The sequence below is a fragment of the Macrobrachium nipponense genome, chromosome 31 (genome assembly GCF_015104395.2).
Source record: "Macrobrachium nipponense isolate FS-2020 chromosome 31, ASM1510439v2, whole genome shotgun sequence".
Classification (NCBI taxonomy): Eukaryota; Metazoa; Arthropoda; class Malacostraca; order Decapoda; family Palaemonidae; genus Macrobrachium; species Macrobrachium nipponense.
Window position 1 is genome coordinate 44,003,736 of NC_061093.1, and position 22,957 is coordinate 44,026,692.

At 32.7% G+C, this 22,957-nt stretch overlaps 1 protein-coding gene across 3 annotated transcripts in view; it reads right to left on the reverse strand.

The window, feature by feature from the left end:
* Positions 1 to 22,957, reverse strand: part of LOC135206936 (potassium voltage-gated channel subfamily H member 2-like) — a 1,544,997-nt gene that overhangs the window by 139,356 nt on the left and 1,382,684 nt on the right. For all 3 annotated transcript variants that reach the window (XM_064238441.1, XM_064238442.1, XM_064238443.1), the window contains 5 exons: positions 20,079 to 20,099; positions 14,965 to 15,119; positions 14,334 to 14,454; positions 10,877 to 10,997; positions 7,635 to 7,795 (listed from right to left, as the gene is read on the reverse strand). In XM_064238441.1, the coding sequence (XP_064094511.1) occupies positions 7,635 to 7,795; positions 10,877 to 10,997; positions 14,334 to 14,454; positions 14,965 to 15,119; positions 20,079 to 20,099 (579 nt within the window). The remainder of the gene's footprint in view (positions 1 to 7,634; positions 7,796 to 10,876; positions 10,998 to 14,333; positions 14,455 to 14,964; positions 15,120 to 20,078; positions 20,100 to 22,957) is intronic.

The window sequence follows — 22,957 nt, forward strand, 5'->3', positions numbered from 1 at the left end:
TGCTTCCTTGTTCCTAAATAAATCTGATGGTGGCTGAATGAATGGATGGTGCAAAGAGTGTCTGTCAAGAGAGGACTTGCATAATGAAGAGGCTTGGGATGAACTATGAAATCTCTTCGCTTCTTGGCAGGTCCTTCTGCAAAGGGATCTGCCACATGTCTCATCCATGAATATACTAAGAAGAGGAGAGATTAAAAATTAAATCTTGGACACTAAAATCTACATGGCTGACATCTGAGTGTAAATGCTGACAATCAGAAAACTTGCTCTAAGTTGCATATGGGGCAGTCCGGGACCTGTGTAACCTATAGATCATCTTACCTGTTGGTTTAGAATTTTACTTAAATGCAGAATATATTCATTAGTTGCTTAAGGCATCAAAATGCTTGAATCACTCAGCACTTAGTAATCAATGGAAACAGCAATTTTTGAAACACAGAAGCGTGCTTGTTTTAGTAAGAAAGAAGATCAGAATCACAGAAAATAAATGGTTTTACAAATATTTTGGTCAGAACTTAGGAAAGCAGTGCCATCCAAAATATATTCATTTTGTATTTTACATGAACTAATGTGTAGCTGTATTTATACATACATTAAAAGAAAAATATAATTTTGTATACATAAATATGTGTATGTGTACATGTGTGTAGATGTAAGTAAATATGCACATTTTTTTCACATAGGTATATTAGATGTTTGTTTGTATGAAAGTGTAATCTGAATGGCAATAATTTTTTTGGAAAAGGACATATGAAGACTTGTCACTGACATTTTTTTTTATTAATTCCAACAAGTAAATTTTTATGTTATCTTAAAACATTCTTGCCCACAATATTTGAAAAATAATATGACTAGGAGACCTTTACCAGTTGAAAATAGGAAAATACAGAAAAATGTATCATGAAAAGGGAAATTAATATTCAATACAGAAAATTTCACGGATGTTCACTCATGAAAAGCATCAAATATTCAGAATCAGTTTCACCAAAAGAAACAGCATAGTCACATTTATTTTTATATCATGGTAGTCCAAGATCTATTCAGAAGTACATCTTGCTAAAGAGATGTAGTATAATGAACAAATAACAATAACAAACATTAAAAAATGACTAAAGAATGCATCCAATTCTTTAATTAGAAAAATAAAAGTGAAACTGAATAAAGACTCATTAAATCAAGCAATTATCTTTAAGATTATCTTCTTTAATTATGCATAATGATACAGTAATAGGTAAGGACAAAGATGCTATTGATTTCCATGGACTGAAGAGAACTAAACAATCTACTCAGATATGATGCTATATAGTATATGCACCTATGCAACATACACACATATGGGCAATATTAATGGACTTGACATTCGTCCCTGCTATTTTTCAGTGCCTGCAGAGCAAGCTGATGGGAACTAGGAGCAGGCAAAGGATAAGGTACTCCAGGCTCATTAGTATTTTCTCCTTTGTTCGTTGCTGGGAAATCTGAACACCAAGACTGGTAGAAGTGATGTCATGTGAACATACTTAAGTTTCCAGTCATATTTTCCTCTTTGCAATGTTTTGAATTTTCTTATTTCTGGGAATACTTGCTATTGTGAAGTGACTGAAACTGAACTTTATTCACATACCACTAAATGAAGGATGATTAGAAAAAGCAATAATGAATAAAAATCTATGCAGGAATGCAGAATTGTTGACAATTTATGGCACTCCATTCACAGAACCAACACATAAGCGGCCCATTGTGATACATGCCTAATGGGCACCATGCTGTATCACCTACTGGTGAATTAGATCATGTAAAAGATGAGCACACAACTGGAGTGTGGTGCCACAGAAATTGATTGCCTGACTGATTGTCAAAGGGATCATATTGTGTATTTTCAAGCTGTGAATGGAAAATTTTAAACAAATATCCTGCATACAGAACCGATTCAAGATTTATTTTACTAATCCTCCAAAAGACTTCTTATTTTAGGTCCTGAGGCCAGAGCAATGTAAAATAACATAAAACATATGAATACATTGTACACAACACCTTTGACAAATTATCCTCTTCACACAAAGTCGTTGTTTTGAAAGAAAGTATTGTCATAACGTGGAATACAGCAATCAGATGAATACTGTAAAAAGACAAAGTATTCTTGCTAGCAAAAAATTCAGTGACTATAAACTGCTTTATTCTGGATGCTGGAAGAGCAAGGGGAGAAAAGGTAGAAAAGGAATAAGTTTCAGGAACTGTCTAAGGCTGGTCAGTTATTTATCTGACACTCTTGGTTATGTATATCTTAGTTATAGCAACATTTTACTTCACATCAATTTATATTCCCAGCAGACCACTTAAACACAGGATGATGGCAAAGAGGACCGCTCCTGCTCATGAAGTATGGAATCTATGAAAGAGAAACTTGGTACATACATTAAGTGTACGTACAGATTTTGCTTTTGTTTATATTTTTTTCACTTTCTCTGCTAGTACAATCAAGTTATCAGATCTTACTGGGTTTCTCCTTAGATTAATTTAAGCTCTGCTGTACCCAGCTTGTACCCACTTCTATTTGAGTGGTAACTATGATTAACCTTTGAGGCAAAGCAAACTAACATTTCAAGAGATAAAACTGTAAGTTTCCCTGAAACCTAGTGATCCTGGTCCATGAACCTGTTAACTTTGCATATTTGCGTCAGCTCCTGTCTTGAGAGCTCATTTGTCAATAAGTCAGCTTAGGTTACTGTCTTGTGAGCTCATTTGTCAATGAGTTAGCTTAGGCCAGAGCAGAGCTTTATAAACATGTTCTGTAAGCTGCATGGTTAAAGTGAGTTTGCTGATGTTGCTCTCAACCATCCTTCAAATCTTCAGTCTAGCCAAAATCTAGCCTATAAAGATAAGCACACCACTTAGCCCATTAGCAACATGAGTTCTAGTCATGGCAAAGCACTGTAAGCACAATAGCTGCAAAAAACAATGACACTGAATGAAAGCTTTTCATTCTGTTAATTGTTACTGTGTTTGATTTTTTGGGTTTTTACTGTTTTTATTTGTATTAGTTGACTTGGATATACGAACTTATACTACATCGATCAGTTCTTGAAAATGAGCCTGATGGTAATCTGTCCAGCAATTCACGCAAATTTCCTGTCTCTGGATATGAGAGTACGTACTTCCACAAAATTGTAATGTGGCTCAGGAGGCAATTATTCTCTTTGTTAAAGATAATGATCCCAAAGCAAAATGTCTTTTTTTTGTGACATCTGTTATTATATCTCTTTTACATACTCTAAAAACAGAGATCCTAAAAACAACCTAATGTTGATTACTTTGAAATATCATAATCACCCTTTTTTCATGCTGGTAATTAATATTTCTTTTAGGTAATATCTATAAATACTAAATTGACATTTGTCTCTCACATTTTCCAAAACTTCTTTTAATGCTTAATTACTTATGACTCAAGGTCCTTTTACATCATTCTTCCTGAAGACTAAATTATCATAAAATTTGTAGTTCTGAGATGCCTTTATGAACTACTTTACTTTCCATTTTACACAGATTAAAGAATTCAAGAAATCTTTCAATAAAGTAATTACAATTTGTGTTCTGTTTCTAATAAATCATGTTATTAATTGGTTATTAAATAAACTCTCAACCATATGAAGTTTGATAAAATTCATTCGTAAAGAAAACGAGTATCTTTTTGTCAGGACTCATTCTTGCTGCATTATACTTTTGCTACTGCCACAATACAACCTAGACTGTAATATATCTCTCATGAATAACAATTGCCAAGTCTGTACTGAATTACTACTATAGTGATAAATGGTAAGATACAGTACACAGCAAGTACTTAAGTTAAAGAAACACATTTTATAGAGGAATTAAGTATTTTTAACCTTGTGACAACTAAGATGTGCAAGGGTAAGAATAAAAGCAATTAGTTCATTAAAAATGAATTCTGTCACATTACATGTGAGATTTACTGTGTACTTTAGCTACTGCTATGACAAAACAAACTATTATAATTAAAGTTGATTTACATGTCGTTATCATAGTTGATTTACACGCCAGTTTTCAAAAATATATGTAGAAGAGATGTGATAGAGGGTAGATAGTTGTTGTATTTAGCAAATCAACTTGAGAAACCCTGAATGGCCATCAAATGCTGTATTTTACAACATGCAACAAGTTTTCCAAACAATGTTTGCCACTTGTCAAAGAAGTCTTTTTTCAAAATTATAATTCATCATAGTTGCCCGTTTTGCTATTTTGGCCATGATACAACTTCTAATATAATGAAAATTCTTCCACAGTGAGTACTACATAAGTGCTACCTATGATATGTGTGTATAGCCATTGTAATAGAAATTGAATGTGTGAGAATCTTTTAATCGTCACCAGCTTGAAATCCGCAGTACGTATCTGTGTGATACCAGTCTCCGTACAAACATCAATCCTTCGTCTTTGAAAAATGCCTAAGTTCCTTAGTGTTAGCAAGCATCACCTTTGATCATTTTCATCATCTTTACGATGAGTGTACTTCAATGAAAAGCAAGATAATTTTGTATATAATTTTATATCTGCACTGAATCACTATTACTCATAACATACTGTTGCGTTTACTGGTGCATTTATCAATTTTTTATAAGTAGACAATTAAAAGCTATTGTTCGGTTGAGTTTATATTTAGGGGACACATTAATATTTACCTAGTAACAGGCACATTCCTTTGACATACTGCATTCATTATTGTGCTTTTTTTATACTGTTCTTGTCCTTATGATTTGCCATGAAATCACTGAAATCATCAACATTTTATAGAATTGTAAATTTCTCTATTCAGGTATTATCAATGTTGAGGGTATATCAATATCTTTATATGACTTCTACAGAACAAAGTTTGACAAGTTATTTATCTTTTACTAGTTATCTTTCAAACTTTAGAACCCAATTCTGCTTGTAGGAATCTCCCACTAATTATATTTCAAACTTTAGAAACCAATTCTGCTTGTAGGAATCTCCAAATTCTTACTTCAATGAATACATATTATTGTGCACAGATTTCCGGCCAAGCATACAAAGCAGAATACTGAGAATGAGTTCTAAGGTACTATTGATGCAAGTCTCAAAACCCCCTTCAGCCCACTAAGATTATTATGACAGGAAATAAGTTAACATTTGCTTTTCTTACAGGAAGCTCTCTGACAAGTAAGCACAGTATGCTTCTAGTACTAAAATGGCAAGGTGCTTACAGTGCCATGTACGAAAAACTTGGAGTTATCTATCAATGAGCAACATGCCAGTTGCTGTAAGTGTAGACTCATAAATACTGAAGTTGCTTAAAGTTGAGAGCTCATACAACAAGTATTACTCCACACTAGTTGGAAACAAAATAATGGACTTAACCCTCTGGGTCACTTATGAAAAAGTGATACCATCCAGAATCAAATTGTTAAACCTCATAATGCACAGATTGTCTTTTTCAAGGATTTTCAACTCACTGTAACCATTCTTTTTTGTGAGTGCATTTTTGTGCAAGAATTCAGCATTAAAATGGCAACGGAAAAAGTGTTTTATCACGAGCAGTAACTTTACAAACACTACAGTGCAATATCTCTTATCACAGCTTTGACTCTGGGACAGAAAAAATTGCAGTCCCAGTTACTGAAATGATTACTAACTGGTCTAAATGTAATATAAAAAAAATCTTAATACAGTATTTTAAGAGACCAAAAAACAAAAAACTACAATAGTGATAAAAAATAGTACAAAATTTAAAGAACTTTGAAAACCAAAATTAAGAACACTAGAAAAAGTCAACTTCTTGATAGATTTCCCTCACTAGCCTTTAATGTAAGCAGTGTCCCCAATAATCTGTGTAAAATGCATATCCTACCTTCTAGATAAATCTTTTTAATATCCAAGATCCTTATATTTCATAGAAATATATTTCACTAAAGTATTCAAGACCTGGTAACTACTGTGATAAAAATGAATTAAATGATGCTTTTCTTAACTTTAGAGTGATAGGTGTCAAGGTTGTTGCCTATCCACTGATGCTATCATGCCACAGATGATAAAAATTCAGACATTTTTTCAATGAGCTCTTTTATCATTCAAGTGTGATCCTACCTATGTAAGAGGAAACTTCATGAATTCAAATCCACTTTGGGACATATGAAATACTCATGATAGATATATAGCGAATTGAGGCCAATTGCTTTAGCTTATGTGTTTGTTTATGTTTGTGTATATATATATATATATATATATATATATATATATATATATATATATCACATATATATTATATATATATATATATATATATATATATATAATATATATATATATATATATATATATATATATATATATATATATATATATATATATATATATATATATATATAATATATATATATATATATATATACATTTGTACAAACAGACCATCAAACATAAATATGGTCTGATATGTAATGTGAAAGTGTTAATATATTAATGAACAAAAAGAAATTGGTAAGATAACTGATACATGAGGGAGAAGTATATCAGGATCTCAATTAGATACTGGATTTACAAGCAATTCAATCGATAATTACCGGAGTAGATATGTACTATCTGACGTGGGATGGAAAACTGGAGGTATGCCTTTAGTTGCTATAACATGAACTAACAACAGTAAAGCGCCTACAAATAGGGTATCTTTGGAATTTTTCTAATCATTTTGGGTATCATTATGTCCTTTCCATTTACCATTTTCATGTATGCAAATGTACTACTGGGTTTGAACTAAAGTTTATCTCTTAGAAATATTGCTGTTATATAACTAGAAGAGGAATTCATAAAAGAATGAGTTTTGAAGTTCTTTCTGAGCATAAGTTCAAGGGATTTTGGAATGATACACAGCGTCACCTGCTTGTTGGGCATTGTTGTGATGAGCGAGGCAAAAGATGTATGGAATACAACAACACGCACACAAATTACAAACTTTGATAGTACTCAAAGGTATCACTCTTCAAATTCAACAATTACTGATAATAAAAATATCTACACGTAATAGCAAAGACAATGCTAGATTGTCACTGATATTGCTGCGAGGAAAAAGAAGCTTCTGAGATACAATGATAACATGGGTGAGGAGTATGAAATATGTTTAAAAAATGATGAAATACTTATCCATAAGAAAAATAATTGTGTCTTTTATTGCTTCATGTTTTCATAACAAGTGCATTCTTATTAGTCTCACAACTGCTTTTCAATAACAGTATGTAAAACTCATAACTTTAAAGTAGGTAAATGCTGAATTTGCATAACAGCATCATTCACAAGAAGGCAAACATGAAACACTTTAATGGTATTTCCACACATTTGTACCTCAAATTCTTCTTTGTTTTTACATTTTAATGACTGACTTAAAAGAACTGAGCGGAAATGTGATAATCTAAAATACAATCCTGAAATATATTCACTGCATTTCATCTTACAGCATGGTTTGCTCTTTTCATATTTTACACTAGGGCGATTTCACTCAGGTGAGGCCAAGTATCCCAAAGCCCGTGAATCTAGGCTCCAGAAAGCCAAGAAACAAGTCATTTCTGTCGACATAATAAAGTAATCTGATGATAAAGATAAGTATGACCTACCTGAAAATATTCTTCAAGGCGCTGTCTCAATGGATTTGGAATTTGGTGGAATCGAATAAATTCTTTCACTCTCATTAACTGTGTGTGGTATCTCGCAGTACCAGCATATAACCTTTGAATAATTGCCGATACATTACCGAAGATACTGGCATACATGAGAGCTGTTGGGCAGTTGGAAAGGTAAATGAGGTAAGTTAAGGTAATGGAAAGGAATTTGGTTCAGCAATAGGAATGGTCCGTGGAGAGGATAAGGATAAAGAGAGATAAAAATGAACGTTAGTCAACTATAGTTACTCAAAATTATCATAAAAAAACCTTCGTCAGCAAAAACATACATAGGTACAATAAATACAATAAGTCCTGAATTACATATTTTGTAGAATATTTATAAATCATAAATAAGAGAAAGGCAAATTTTTTTCATGATTTACTAGCTGTAGATTATTTTTATATTCCAAATAACATCACAATAGTTTCCACTGATGACGACTAATAGAATGTTAGCATACAATATGCTGTAAAAATTGTATTACGTAAAAACAGTTTAATTAGGACATAAAATTTTCTACGGGAAAAATCAACTGTACAACAGAATAAACATCAATGTCTAAAAAAGTGACTGTGAAGAACAGTAAGAAAAAAAGTCATGCATAGTACGACGCTTACAAGACCCTACGTGCAATTAAACTACAAAAATGACAAGCTAGCAGCATTTAGCATGCAAAAACTACGTCACTACAATAAGTAAATAAACTACTGGGTATTACCAGTCAAAATAAATATAGAAAATGATGGTAAATCTGCAAGTATACAATAAATAGGCTGGCTTGCTGCTTCTGAAGTGATTGTACAAACATTGAAGGTTTTCGCTTACTGCAAAGATCCGTGTTAACTACTAAAACGATAAGTCATCTTACGCTAATAAAAGGTAGGTTGTAGAGTCAGATGCCTAAAGGCTGAAATGTCCTCACTGCTATCATACATGTAAAGTTCAATGATAGCAGGACTAATAAATGAGCAATATTTCTGGCTTGAATCAGCAAAAATATTTTTGTATCATAACATTACATAGAAGATGAGGGAGACGAATTTCATCACAAAGTGATATGGAAATAAGAACAAGACAAGGTCAAGTTATTTTATATCCAATCACTCTTCAGATTGCAAATCTCCTAATGCCAGCAGTATTGAATCTCTCAACTCTTCTAAGACTCGTGTTTCTTATCGAAAGAATCTTAAATAAGAGTAAGATGACCCACGAGGTTTAATATGATTGGATTGGGGGGGGACGTTTAGTCGATGTAGAAAAGATAAATAAACGAAGTAGTAAATAAAATGTCAAACTGATAGCGTGGAGGAAGGAAACTTTTTAAGGATGACACTCACAGCCAAGGAGCATGACAATAATAGTGAAGACCTTTTCACAATCTGTGTTTGGGGACACATTACCAAAGCCCACACTTGTGATTGTACTGAAGGTGAAGTACATAGCAGTGATGTATTTCTCCTGAAGGAGGGGTCAAGAGTAACACCAGAGCCATGTCAGCAGTAACAGCAGCAGCAATAGAAAATGAAGGAGGTGCATGTGTTGGTTAATTGTACAAAACAAAACAAAAGGAAATGAAACACAAATAAGGATTTCAAGTGTGTTCTTTTAGCATGCTCTGAAATATTTTTTGTAAATGTACAAAGTTTTCATGCAGATAGTTTTAGATCATGTTATGAAAACACTAATCACGAGTAGTGTCGTCGTTTTTATTGACTGGAAATGAAGACACCCTTCTGCCTCAGGAAGAACAGAAGCACCCAGAAGCCTCTGAAAGCTGTAGCTCTCAATAAATCTGATGATCTGAACTCTAGCAATGTAATATTGCTACTTTTGGTTGATTACGATTGCAAGTCTTATCAAATTAAAATCTGGATGCTAACACCACATGCGAAATTATTTACATTCACTAACGGTTTCTCGTCTACAATATATTTGGTCATCCAAAAGGCTATCTATGAAAATTTCTATTGAACTACCTTTAAAAAATTAAAACAATATTAAACAAAAAAAATAACACAATTTATCAATGCTAATATAAAATAAAAACCCACCGAAATTTACTAGCTGCAGCAACAAAACCTATCTTCTCCAAAATGAGGTTTAAGCTTCAGTGAATTCAGACAACCGAGCAGAACCAAAATGAAATGATACTATAACAGTAATAATTTCATATCTCCTCTTGCTTATTGTTATAATGAATATGGGTAAGGGCAAATAATCCAAGCCATGCACCTCCCTTTATTTTATACACACACACACATACACACACACACACACTCACACGCACACATTATACACACACACACACACACATATATATATATATATATATATATATATATATATATATACATATATATATATATATATATATATATATACATATATACACACTATATATACATACATACATATAAATATATATATATATATTATATATATATATATATATATATATATACACACACACACATATATAATATATATATATATATATATATATATATATATATATACATATATACACACATATATATACATACATATATACATACATACATGCATATATATATATATATATATATATATATATATATTATATATATATATATATATATATATATATATATATATATATATAGATACTATATATATATATATATATATATATATATATATATATATATATATTATATATATATCTATATATATTATATATATATATATATATATATTATATATATAATATATATATATATATATCATATATATATATATATATATATATATATTATATCTATATATATATATATATATATATAATGGCACTCCACGACTAATCTTTAAGACTGGGACTGGATAATAACATAAGCAACAGCAGTACACCAGAAGTCTTGATGGTGAAATAAAGAGGTCGTAGGCAAGAGCTCCTAAGTAAGAAAAATGCGGTAAGACACCGGTCATGAACGGTAATTCATTATCATGGTCAGCATGTTATCTTAAAAAAGCTTCACCATAAAGCTCACATATTTAAATTATAAAAAAAACTAAATGAGATGGAAAAGAAATATGTTATGAAGTAAACATTAGCACTAGTACCAAAAATCAAAAGGCCTTCTGCTTCTGTAGACCCACAAGAAAGACAACATGCAACTCTAAAATCATGCTATCATAAGAGCTTGTCAGTACTCACAGCCAATGAGCATGACCAAAATGGTGAATATCTTTTCAGCATCTGTGTTCGGCGCCACATTACCGAAACCAACAGAAGTGAGACTACTAAATGTGAAGTAGAGTGCTGTCACGTATTTCGCCTGTGTGGGGGATGGTGGAGGAATACTCTTAAGTGTCAGTCACGAGTGAGTTGTAGGGCTTGTTCATCTTCAACTTGTGTGACAAGATTTGAAGAAGCATCCAGCTTCAGGTTTTAGGAAAAAAAGGCTCTCTGACCCTCAATAACAATCATCTTTTGTGGCTTACTTTCACCACACATTTCTGTATTGGTATTGCTATTGTCAAACATTTCTTTGAGGTTAATTTAGTTATCTTGAGGTAAATTCAATATCCTGGAAAAAGTTAGTCCCTACAGTTTCATAACAACTAATGAAACAAAAATTCTTTTTGACCAGATGGACTCACTGAGGTGAAATATCTAACAATGCAAGTACAAATGTAATTAGCATATGAAACACTCTAAAGATTTCAATTTCATGTGGCAGTTCTCAAGCCTTTGCCCTCATGTCTCTGCTATTCTGAAAAATAGAACCCTTTTGCTAGCTTGTAAAAAACATAATACGTCACCAACGAAGATTTAAACTCCTCTATTTTAGCCATTAAATATTAACCATCCAGCAAGCATTAATACTTTATAAAATTAGCATATGAAGTAAAAAAGTAAGAGTAAGTTTCCGAGTGTAATTAATTTGTAAGTGAAAACTGAATATTCCATCTATTAATGAGTGCATTTGAATGAAAACAATCTACAGAGAGAGAAGAGAATGTGATTACGCAGTGAAAGTTAATCCAATGAATAAATAGGCTGCAAATATTTTGAACGCCAAAACACGCCACAATATGACAAGTCACCATTACAAAAACTACGTGAATGATTTATCCTACAGTAGAGTACAAACGCTAATTTGTGGAACATCGAACACATTCACGAATCTAAACAGTGAAACTTGAGAGTTGATCGAGAAATCACATGAAAACCACCACTTCACCTAAATATCTTTCCTCAACCAAATTACTTTCTTTCCCTGGTGTGTGTGTGTGTGTGTGTGTGTGTGTGTGTGTGTTTATTTTTTTTCCAACATGATAAAGTGACGTTTCTCAAGAAAAACTTTATGATTGTGATAATTTCCATTTCTTGATTATTGTGATCATTTGTATGTCTTGAAATGTGGCTGGAGGATTTAAAATAGTATAACTCCAACAGCACTAAACAAAGGTAATATGTAACATACATACTACACAGTTATCCTGTCTCAGATATTGTATATCTCAGAATCTATACAGCTCTATGTATAAAAGATTTTCTGTGCCCTTCCATAAAAAATGAAATAAATATTTTCACACGTATTGGTTTATATAATCTAAACAATGAAACGGAAAATGCACGTAAATACTAAGGCGATCCACCAACTGTACAATATTATCGCCAGAAATCTTGGGGAGCTTCATACAGTAATTTAGGGAAATGAAATTTAACATTAAATTCTTTGTACAACTTGGCTGGAAAAGATAAAAATTATAAAACTGTATTTCAATATGGACTCACCAGTGACCAACTACACTTCCTTTCCCCAAACACTCAGAATATTACACTTTACATTGATAATAGGAATAATTAATGATAAAAAAGCATTTTTTCAAAACCAGTCAATTGTACATTAGTTATAATACAATCATGTTACTATTGTAATTACATGACTGGATAGACCAAGATTATATAGGAAAATCTGTAAGTATATTACAGTATTTTACTTGCCATATATTAGCCTGCCTATATTTCAGATACATCTCATATTAAGCAGAATCCAGTATTTCACGAACATATGCATAACAAGGAGTTCAGACTCCATTCCCTTATTAAATACCTCTGGTTTTGTGTCCATGCATAATCACATCCTGCTTACTGAACTCTCGCTCATACATACATGTCTATTTGTCTGTGTAACGTGTAAATTGTATGTTGGAAGTCTGTCCAATTGGATCTGTTTAAAAAGATATTTATTTCTTATTTCTAAATCTTCACCAAGAGAAGAGCTATCTATTCACAGCCCACAGAAACATTTTAAAATGACTATTATTTCACCTAATGATTTAAAATGATCTCTCGTCGCCTCATCACAGACACACACAACATAGGTGCAAAGCCCTTCCTGTGGCCTTACTCATTAAACCCTCGTCTAGCACAGGATGGGATTCATTTGTTCACATTTAGGAAATGCAATGTTTCTCTCAGACATCAAAACCCACACTTCACACTCTTTTCCTTCTAGATTTTAGGAGCTTGACAAGTAGATTAACGGAGGATTTAACTCAAAAATATATTCTAAATAAAGCCCATTATCCGAGCCACATTACCTGCCTTGTCAGTTTATGAAATAAATAACATTTTAGCACTTTTATCATCCATGTCCATAAATCATGACACTAGAAGCAGACTGAAGTTAGTATGTAATTACATGAAGTTTACGAATCCCATTGAGTACTAGAAGGATTTTTTGCAGAACTATTCGTGTATTGCCTCTCCTTTCTACCTGATACGTCAACCAGCCACAGACTACTATTTTCTTTGCTTGTCTTCTTTATTTGAGTGGAAACTCACATCCTAGACTCATGACGAATATTGTGAAGACTTTTTCAATCTCCGTTGTTGGAGAAACATTACCAAAACCCACAGATGTTAGGGATGAAAATGTGAAGTAGAGCGCTGTGATGTATCGAGACTGAGAGGGGTAAATGATGTTAAAGAAAACGAGGCTCGTAGCAAAAATAAAAATAAATAAAAAAGTCTGTTAATTGAGAAATACATGTGTTCTGTCAATACTAAATATGAAATGCTGGTCTATCAGGGTGAAAACACTCATAATCATAATCAAAATATTGAACCTTTAGTCATATGGCAGAATTGTTTTCAATAAACCACATAGATAAATTACATAAGTACATCTTAAGATACTCTTTCAATTTACTTTACTGTTACCTCAATCAAATTATTGAACTGTGCTCAAAGTTCTGTGATATTCATTATTATTCAGGGACCAAAACAAATTATTTTTATTTAATGTCCAGGAAGAAAATTTCTTTAATGATTATAGGGATGCAGTATGGTAAACATAAATTTGTCAAAATATAGGTAAAATTTAAAAAATTATATTATACTTTCTAACTGAGGACTATGTAAAGAACTGATTTTACTCAATAAATCTTAAAGGATAGTTTCTTGTAAAAAGTGTACTCAGTGATTCATAATAAAATTATGCATATTAATCCGATCATTTTTTAGTCACAACAAATAACCCAATGGCAGTAATCATAGCAGAGTCAAAACGGGACTTTGTATCGTTCTTTTCCAAAAGTGGGGAAGAGCACCATACAATTATATATGGATACAGATTCTATAAAAGAAAAATAAGGCTTACCCTCAGTGACGGTCCTCCCGTATTGTTACTATAATAATATTGATGAGTTGCGTTGGCTAAATGATCTAACCAACCAATCTTGTGAGGAAGGCCAGGCCGCTCTGCATTACCAATCGCGTACCTGTAATTACAGGGCAGGATTACAGTTTACTGTAATTCAAAGGTTTATTTCCAAGCATACTTTCAGATAATTTTACTGCAAAAGGAAAGGCTTAGTATTGACTTAAAGGGGAAAGGATAATTCAAATTAAAAATAAATATCATTGGAAATGATCTGTCCTGTTAATGTGTTAGACACCCATTCTCCATTCTCTCTTTCTTACATAAATACATACAGACATACATACATATATATATATATATATATATATATATATATATATATATATATATATATATATATATATATATATATATATCACATGGTCTATACTTGTTTATAATACATCATGATATGGTGTTATTTGAGAAAAATATTGAGACAGGAAAAATATAAGAAAAATTCAGACCTGTGTAGCTGAAAATCACAAGAACCACCCATTACAGCAACATGACAATAATAGAATAAGTATGTAACATCACAAAAGTACATATGGTCTCCAAAAGAGGAATGGTGGTTTGGACTCCTTACCAGATGCAGGCGAGCCAATGTGCAATGAGAGCGAATGTGGCCATAAGGAGTAACAGGACGGCTGCGCCATATTCAGAATATCTGTCGATTTTTCTGGCTACTCTTACCAAACGTAAGAGCCTGGCTGTCTTCAGTAGGCCGATGAGGGTTGTCGTCTGTTTTGCGAAAAGACACTTCATTAGAAAAGGTTTCTGATGAGGCGTCTCTCTAAAAGTTCCAAACTTTCTTACTGAGAATCTTCAGCATTTATAAAACTTAAACTTCTCGATGCTAAAAATCATGAATAATGAAGACTTATCAAATTTATGGGGAAGTACAGGAATATAATCTAACTTTTCTATTTCACAAAACCAGTTAAAACTATCCTGGTTGCTGGTAAAAAATGAGGTGGGCCAAGGAAAGTTCATAAGTGTTCAAGAAGTACAATCAAGATTTTACTCAGAACAGGTACAAGTAATGAGGATTCTGAAATAAGGTTTTGCTTCCTTCTCAAATGACTGTTTACCAGACATACTTGAGATGTGAGAAACATAAATGGCCAGAGATTCTCGGGACTCAATATTTATCTTTAATATCTTTTTTTTTGTGAATATGACATTATGGCTGTCTATATATTAAATATAAGGAAGATAAAAGGGTGTGAATATATAGCAAATGATCTCTTATGCAAACAAGCTAAATCCACACACATGCGCACAAATTTATATGTAATATATGTAATATGTAATATGTATATGTGTATATATATAATATATATAATATATTTAGTATATATACTTATATAATAATATGATATATAATAAATGATCTCTTATGCAAACAAGCTAAATCCACACCTGCGCACAAATTTTTATTGTAATATATGTAATCTGTTATGTGTAATATATATAATATATATAATATATTATGTATTATATATATTATATATAATATATATATATAAATTATATTGTATATATATACATATATATATATATATATATATATATGTATAAATATATATATGTCTAATATATATATATATATATATATTATATATATATATATATGAAAACTAATACATAGGTTATGTTAAATTTAAAACAATGTAATTTAACAGCTGGTACACAGGTGAAAAAAATGCTGTGTTGTGTTGATACACCAAAAATGATTGCATTTGCACGAGAGACTGTATACTAATCTTATTTCTGCTGTGTATAACCTACTAGGAGGAAATAATAACTATTTCTGCATGTTGTGAAAATGTCTAGAGGGAGAGAGAGCAAAAACAAGACTACTATTGACATTCTACTCAGAACCACAAAACAACGAACGTCTGGAAATATAGAAATTTGATCAAGGAAGCATTTTGGTGACTTATTTGTATTTTTTCAAGTTGTCATTTGTATATTATACATATGTATATATCATATATAATATACACATCTACTAAATGACTTAATCAGAAAATAGTATAGCTATAAATTAGTAAAAGAAAAAAAAATGGCAAATTGTAAAAATGGAAAATCAGTATTTTCTTTGTATTATTCATACGTAACTCCAAGCACAATGCAAGTATTAGTAGTATATTACTTTCAACAAGATGGATCATTACTATTCAATGATACGGGTGCAGCATGCAAGATCTAAAAAATAAAGCGGCAGCTTGCAATCTATGGACCTGTCTTCACATACAAGGCCTTTCATCACACATTGTTCAAGATGAATAAAAGGCGACAACCACAAGTCTGAGTGAGACCCTGATACAAAATCAAAGAGGCAGCTTAAACGATGAAAGGCCATTCTGTGACTGGCTGAACAAAAGGAACTTTTGGCAAAAGATGGCAAGTTTCATATAACAGAAAAAAGGAATGAAATCTTTAGTTATTACATTATGGAAAGCATTACAATGAACACACTGAGAGCGGAGGCTTCTCACGAAATGGCAGTTGTTTATATGTCAAAAGGAAAGAGGGGCTAATGAAAAATAAAACCGTCTATAAAATGGCAGAGAAGCTAAATATTTATAAAGAGTAAAAAACGCCATAAAAAGGTCCAGGGACCCAATGATTTAGAACTGTATGAAATTCAGTCATGATTTACCTTATTCAAATGACAAAAGATGCTGTTAGGTGTACATGGAAACAGCCGAGCTTACACTGAAGACAGATTAAATTGGACGTAAAGGTAACCAAAACAGATAATGATAATAAGAAAGGTATGGCCGTACCTCATGTGCTTCCCAATTTAGCTCTTATTTAAACAGGAATGATTTTAATAACTTTATTATTCACCTGCAACACATCAACTATGTTGTCATTTCATCTGCGAAAGATTGCTGTTTACCTTCCTTCAGTTGCATGAACAGAGATATCAGGAAGGAGCAATGTCCTCTGAACAAAGTATTAGAGAAATGATTGCTCTGACGCAGATTCCTACACAATGGTTTATCACTGATCTCTTGTTTTCTGAATCTTCTTTTCCTCAAGGGAGAAACACTGAATTCTTTGGAGAGATGCAAACATCTACAGTCACATTTTAGTTTTCCCGCTTCATATTTATGAATCACTGTGTCATTCTGGAGCATATTATTCTACACTTCTAAGTGGACATGAAAAGAACAATAATAATAGAAAATGCAGACCAGTTAAGAGTTGATGAGAATGAAAGAAGAAACAAAATCTGATGCTGCTGATGCCAAGACATTCATTCTTGTGTTTTACAGAATCGTCATTTGAATTCTTAACCAGAATTATAAAATGCGAATTGTACATTAATTATCGCAAGCCATAAGACGTAACAACATCCTTGGAAACTCAGAGAAAGGGATTACAAGCTAATCTCATGACAGGAAATACAAATATTGTGACTACTTGTCTCTATTAAAATTCTCATGATCAGAACTAGGAAATGTAATACTATCCTAGATGGCAAAACTCAAAAAATTTACTTGCCATTCAAAATTGCAATACGTATTTGTTTGATTTACATTTGGCTTATATCTAGACAGGCTTCTTAACCTTAAGGACAAGAAGGAGAAACGGCTTGGTAAACACTACAATCACTCAAAATCTCTCAGAGATGTAATACAAACAAAACTAAAATATTTAAATCTACTAAGACAAAGAACTGCGTAAGGTTTTCATTCTAGACAAAACTCCTAGGGCTCAAGATCTAGTAAGCAGAAAGCCTGGAAAAAACTATCCCATCTCAGAAGTGTAAAGTACAAAAAATCAACTACAATTCCGTACTGTTCAGATCAAACAGGCTTAGATACTGAATGAGCTTTACGGAAAATTAGAATGTATCTGCATCTCTACACCTAATCTGGCATTCAGTCAAATAAAAAGACTATGCAATTAGGATTCGCAATGAATTTCACGAATTTGCATGATATTGTCCTCGGATGATAGTTATGTTGAATCTAATGGTATCTACAACAAAAAGTTTAGAAAATGACGTCAATCATAATTCAAATTACAATAGCAATAGTGATTACAGAATTTATTTGCATTTCCATTTTTATCTATTGTTTAAATGTGCTTTTATGGTGAAAAAATACAGTAATTTAGAATATAAAAACTGAACTCGGTAGAGGGGCTCTTATTACAATCGATCGGTTTTCAATAAATCTTCAAAAATACAATCTTGCATATTGGAGAAATCTATGTTTTGTGGAAAAGTATTTTTAAAAAATCCACACTGTTTAAGTCATAAAGTTTCCAAAAGTGGTTGTGAAAAATAAAACACAGCCAAGTGCTGAAAATCAGAAAACCCAGTTAAAGATGCATAAAAAAAGGGTAAGGGGTGGGAAATCTTACCTTCTGTTCAAACGAAAATTATAGGAAACGCATAAAAAACCAATAAATACTGCTATCGTACAGAGGACAATGACTATGGTGAAACATTAGGTCTGCCACAATATCATTCCAAAATAAGTTTGGGATCTCTCAATGGTTTTCTTTAGCCTAGAGCTGGCATCCGTATCAAAAGCTACGTTATGTTGCACTCTGTTTTTTATATATATTTTTTTCATCATCGTGACTAGAGGTTAGGGAGAGATGACACAGGTTCTGGCCAAGGACTACTCTGATAGAGACTAAGAAATACTTCTAATGCGAAGGCGGACGACGTTTGTTCTGCTTTGAGTCCCAAAAAGAAAGGACATTCACTGCGTCAAGGATCTCTCTAGTTCTTTCAGAAAGGATTTTGCTCCAACCCAGTTTGATCTCATGAAGGATGTTTGGGTTAAGGAGCAAAACTTTATGAAAATTTATTTCCTCGAACTTGAGAGTGTACTTGTCTTTCTACTAGGACACAAAGCAAGACTATGTTCCTTTCTTTTTCTTTATTTCTGACGAGATTAAAAACAGTTGGACAACACTGACAACGTAAACACCGAGACAATCCAGGGCATGTAGAATAATATGGCTACCCGAATTACCTTCTCATTTTCCTGGACCAAGCATGGAAAAAGTAAGAAAACAATTAGTGTTTTCGAGAGCGACAAGAGGCAGGGTCAGGCCCAGTTGAAAGATCAGAGCATAAGGTCAAGGTCATGAGATTAACTTTGACCTGGCTCGGAGCCATGCACTGCCGGCAGAAGCTAGCACGTCTCCGTAGAATGAGGTTACGACGCATGCGCAATCAACCACCCTTTCCCTCCCCTGCTAAGTCATGTGCACCCTATCAAGGCGCATGCAAAATCAAACAAAAGTACAAGATCTATGAGTTGGAATATCTATGACAGGCCGTTTGGGCAGCAAAAAACCTAGCAGGGGCCTTAAATAGGTGAAATAAGCTAATGGATGATTTACAACATCATGAAAAACAGGCACACTACGTCAGTTGTTGCAAAAGTGTCTGGTATGTTCAAAAACCCTTATTTTGGAAGGTTATCTTCTTCTTTATGAATCTCCATCTATCTATGATGTTGCACAAATTGAACTTTACTAGTAGTTTACCTGTTTACGGGTGCATTTACTGTCTTAATAATACTGATGTATTTGCCAAACAGTGAGTTTAGATGTGGTTAATAAAGGAATTAGTACGAAATGAAGAAGTGTTGCAGGTTGCACATAGTAAGTGTCATAATTCACATGTGCAATTCGTTAAAGCGTGAGATGGAATTTTACCTTTTCTTCGTCTGCCTCCTGCTGAAATGAAATGTCAAAAATTAATTATTAGTACTTACGAGAAAAGGGATGTCTACAAAAAAGCTGCGGCAATGTGAATGGTCGGTGAAGAGGAGACAGTGACCCGCCATGCAACTCCCGCTCTTAGCAGGGCGAGGCGGCGCCACGAGTCTCCTCTTCACCCTGTCCACCACAATGCTCCTGCAACAGGAGTTGTAGGACACTGATCAATACACATGCCTTTATTCACCCTCTTGGCTTTTTCATTTTTGGCACCCTAACAAATAACACAAACACTACTACTTAGGTCACATTTGGAATATGCATTATATGACAGGAACAAACAAAAAGCTCTTATGATACAATGACAGTAAGCTCATACTCATCCTGCATTGCGCCTAAGTGTACCGGGAGCAATGGGCACAAATCTCAGCAATGTACAGAGCTCGAATTTTTACAGACTTCTCTCTAAAGGAATGTAAACAATGACATCACACACGAACACAGCCAGGTTGAATGGAAGAGATTTGAGTGCCCTCGACACAAGGTTATACTGTCAAATTCGTTCAATCTTATGGCAATAGTTTTGAAGACATGCACTATATAGGCTGCCATCTATGCAATGTAATGCTTCATTCAGACAAAACTGGAATAGCCTTTATATAATTTCAAAATCCTCATGTTAAATACTGAAACAATAATTGCAAATGAATGAAAAAAAAATGTTCTTCCATCCAGCCCTCTGTGTTCTACACATACACAAACAAATACAACCACTGTTAAACCTGTCTATCCATTTTTTTGTGGGAGTCTTTCTACTTTCATTTCCAAGTAAACTCTTCCATTGTCTCAACTTAGAATGATTTGCTCTGGATCATTCCCATCATACAGGTTTTTATCTAGTCTTAGCCTTTCAATCATTTCATTGTTAAATCAATACTTTCTACATTAAATGCAGATAACTGAATCTGAAATGCACTTCTCTCACTCTATTAAATGTCTCATGAGCTAGGCTTGTATCTAGTTATTTTTTAGTCTCGTATTTATTCACTCTCAATTCGTTCATTTCTTTTAGCGCATCCTTCCTAAGCCCCATCCCTCTCACCTCTCCCCTGCATCTACCTGTGCTATTAGAAATGCTTCTCGATCTACAGCCATATCACTGATATCATATAAATTCATACGACCTCTTCTGGCTGGCTATATATAGTGCTGCAAAGCCCTTTCACAAATCTAGCCCTGTAGTATTACTGATCTTTGAAATGACGGCAACTCAACTTGAAGCAGTTACTCATTAATCCCCAGACAAATAACACATGATAGGTATTGTGAGAAAAGAGAATATAGCAATAAGTAACTTGTTACATATGTATAGGAATTTATTTTAATCATGATTTTACTGATCAAAGGTAAAAACTTCAATTATTATTTACCTAAAAATGACAAATAGACTAAAATAGAATGTTCCCTCTGATATTTGGTATAAAATAAGTTTGAAGATTTTACAGGATAAAATTTATTAATCAGCATCATTAGAAGGTAAAAATATCAAAGAGACCTCTTTTACGGTAAAATAACACACAAATGAACACATTCCAGAAATACCATTTTACCAAAGTGAACATTTCCAAAATATGTAGCAGATATAAATCTTAGAAAATACTTTCGCAATCATTACCAATAACAGGGACATTTAAATCACAATGTGACTTCTGACCATCAGTTCTATAATAAGGACAATTTTCTATAGTAACTATATACTGTGGACATAAATTAAAACAGAAGACAGTTAAATTGGCAAAACCACTGATGGCATCGGAAATAACATATGGGGGGGTATTTGTAAATAAGAGAGGAAGTACCAAAATCAAAAACACAGTTAATGAAGCAGAGCAAGATTTTAGTTGAAGACAAACATGACAACTGTCTAAGACCACGAAGGAAATAAGTAACATACACTGGTCATGAAAACACTGTTAAAACAAACTTAATTATTTGGTACACTTTGTCAGGAGGCAGTATTCCAACTAATAAAATGGGTTATCTAAATATCAAAAGAAGAAAACTGCTGGCTCTCTGGACAAAACCCGATAACAAAAATATTTTTCGTCTTTCCCAATTTCTAGTACGAAATCGACTTTGAAAAACGCACTGAGAAATGCAGAGATAAACAAAATGAATTAGATACTGTAATACAATACAAGCATTGATTTAGCTGTTTTTCAATTGGCAATGAAAAAAACACCTACATTATTTCTTGTAATTGTTCCTGTGTGGTACTTCTTACCTTCGAGGTCATATACAGTGTTCGTATATCTCTATAATTAAGTATTACCTCTCGTGAAAGAAAAAACACACATACATATACACACACATACACATAGTAACTGTATACTCACATGGACAAATGCCTACAATTAATCACGAGTACAAGCATAACCACAATTTTGTGTGGCCGTATACTTAAGCATAAAAGTAATTATCACAGATACAATACTTATCTCTAAACAAGTGCGGGTGTATATTATAATATATATATATTATATATATATATATATCATAATATATATATATATATATACACTATATGTATATACACATATAGATATCTGTACATACACACATACATATATATATATACACTCACACTAATACTGTATACACATACATATACCATACGACAATACAGAGATGCTACAACAGTTACTGGTCATTTGGGTGCGCATGCAATACAGGAACTGCAGCAACTCATGGTTAACCCTGTTGATTAAGTTAATGATCTATGACAGATATGGTACATCTGCATAAAATTGTGTTCACTTCCAACAGAGAAAATTCACATAATAGAAAATACAAAAACGTCAGTGGAATAGCCACTT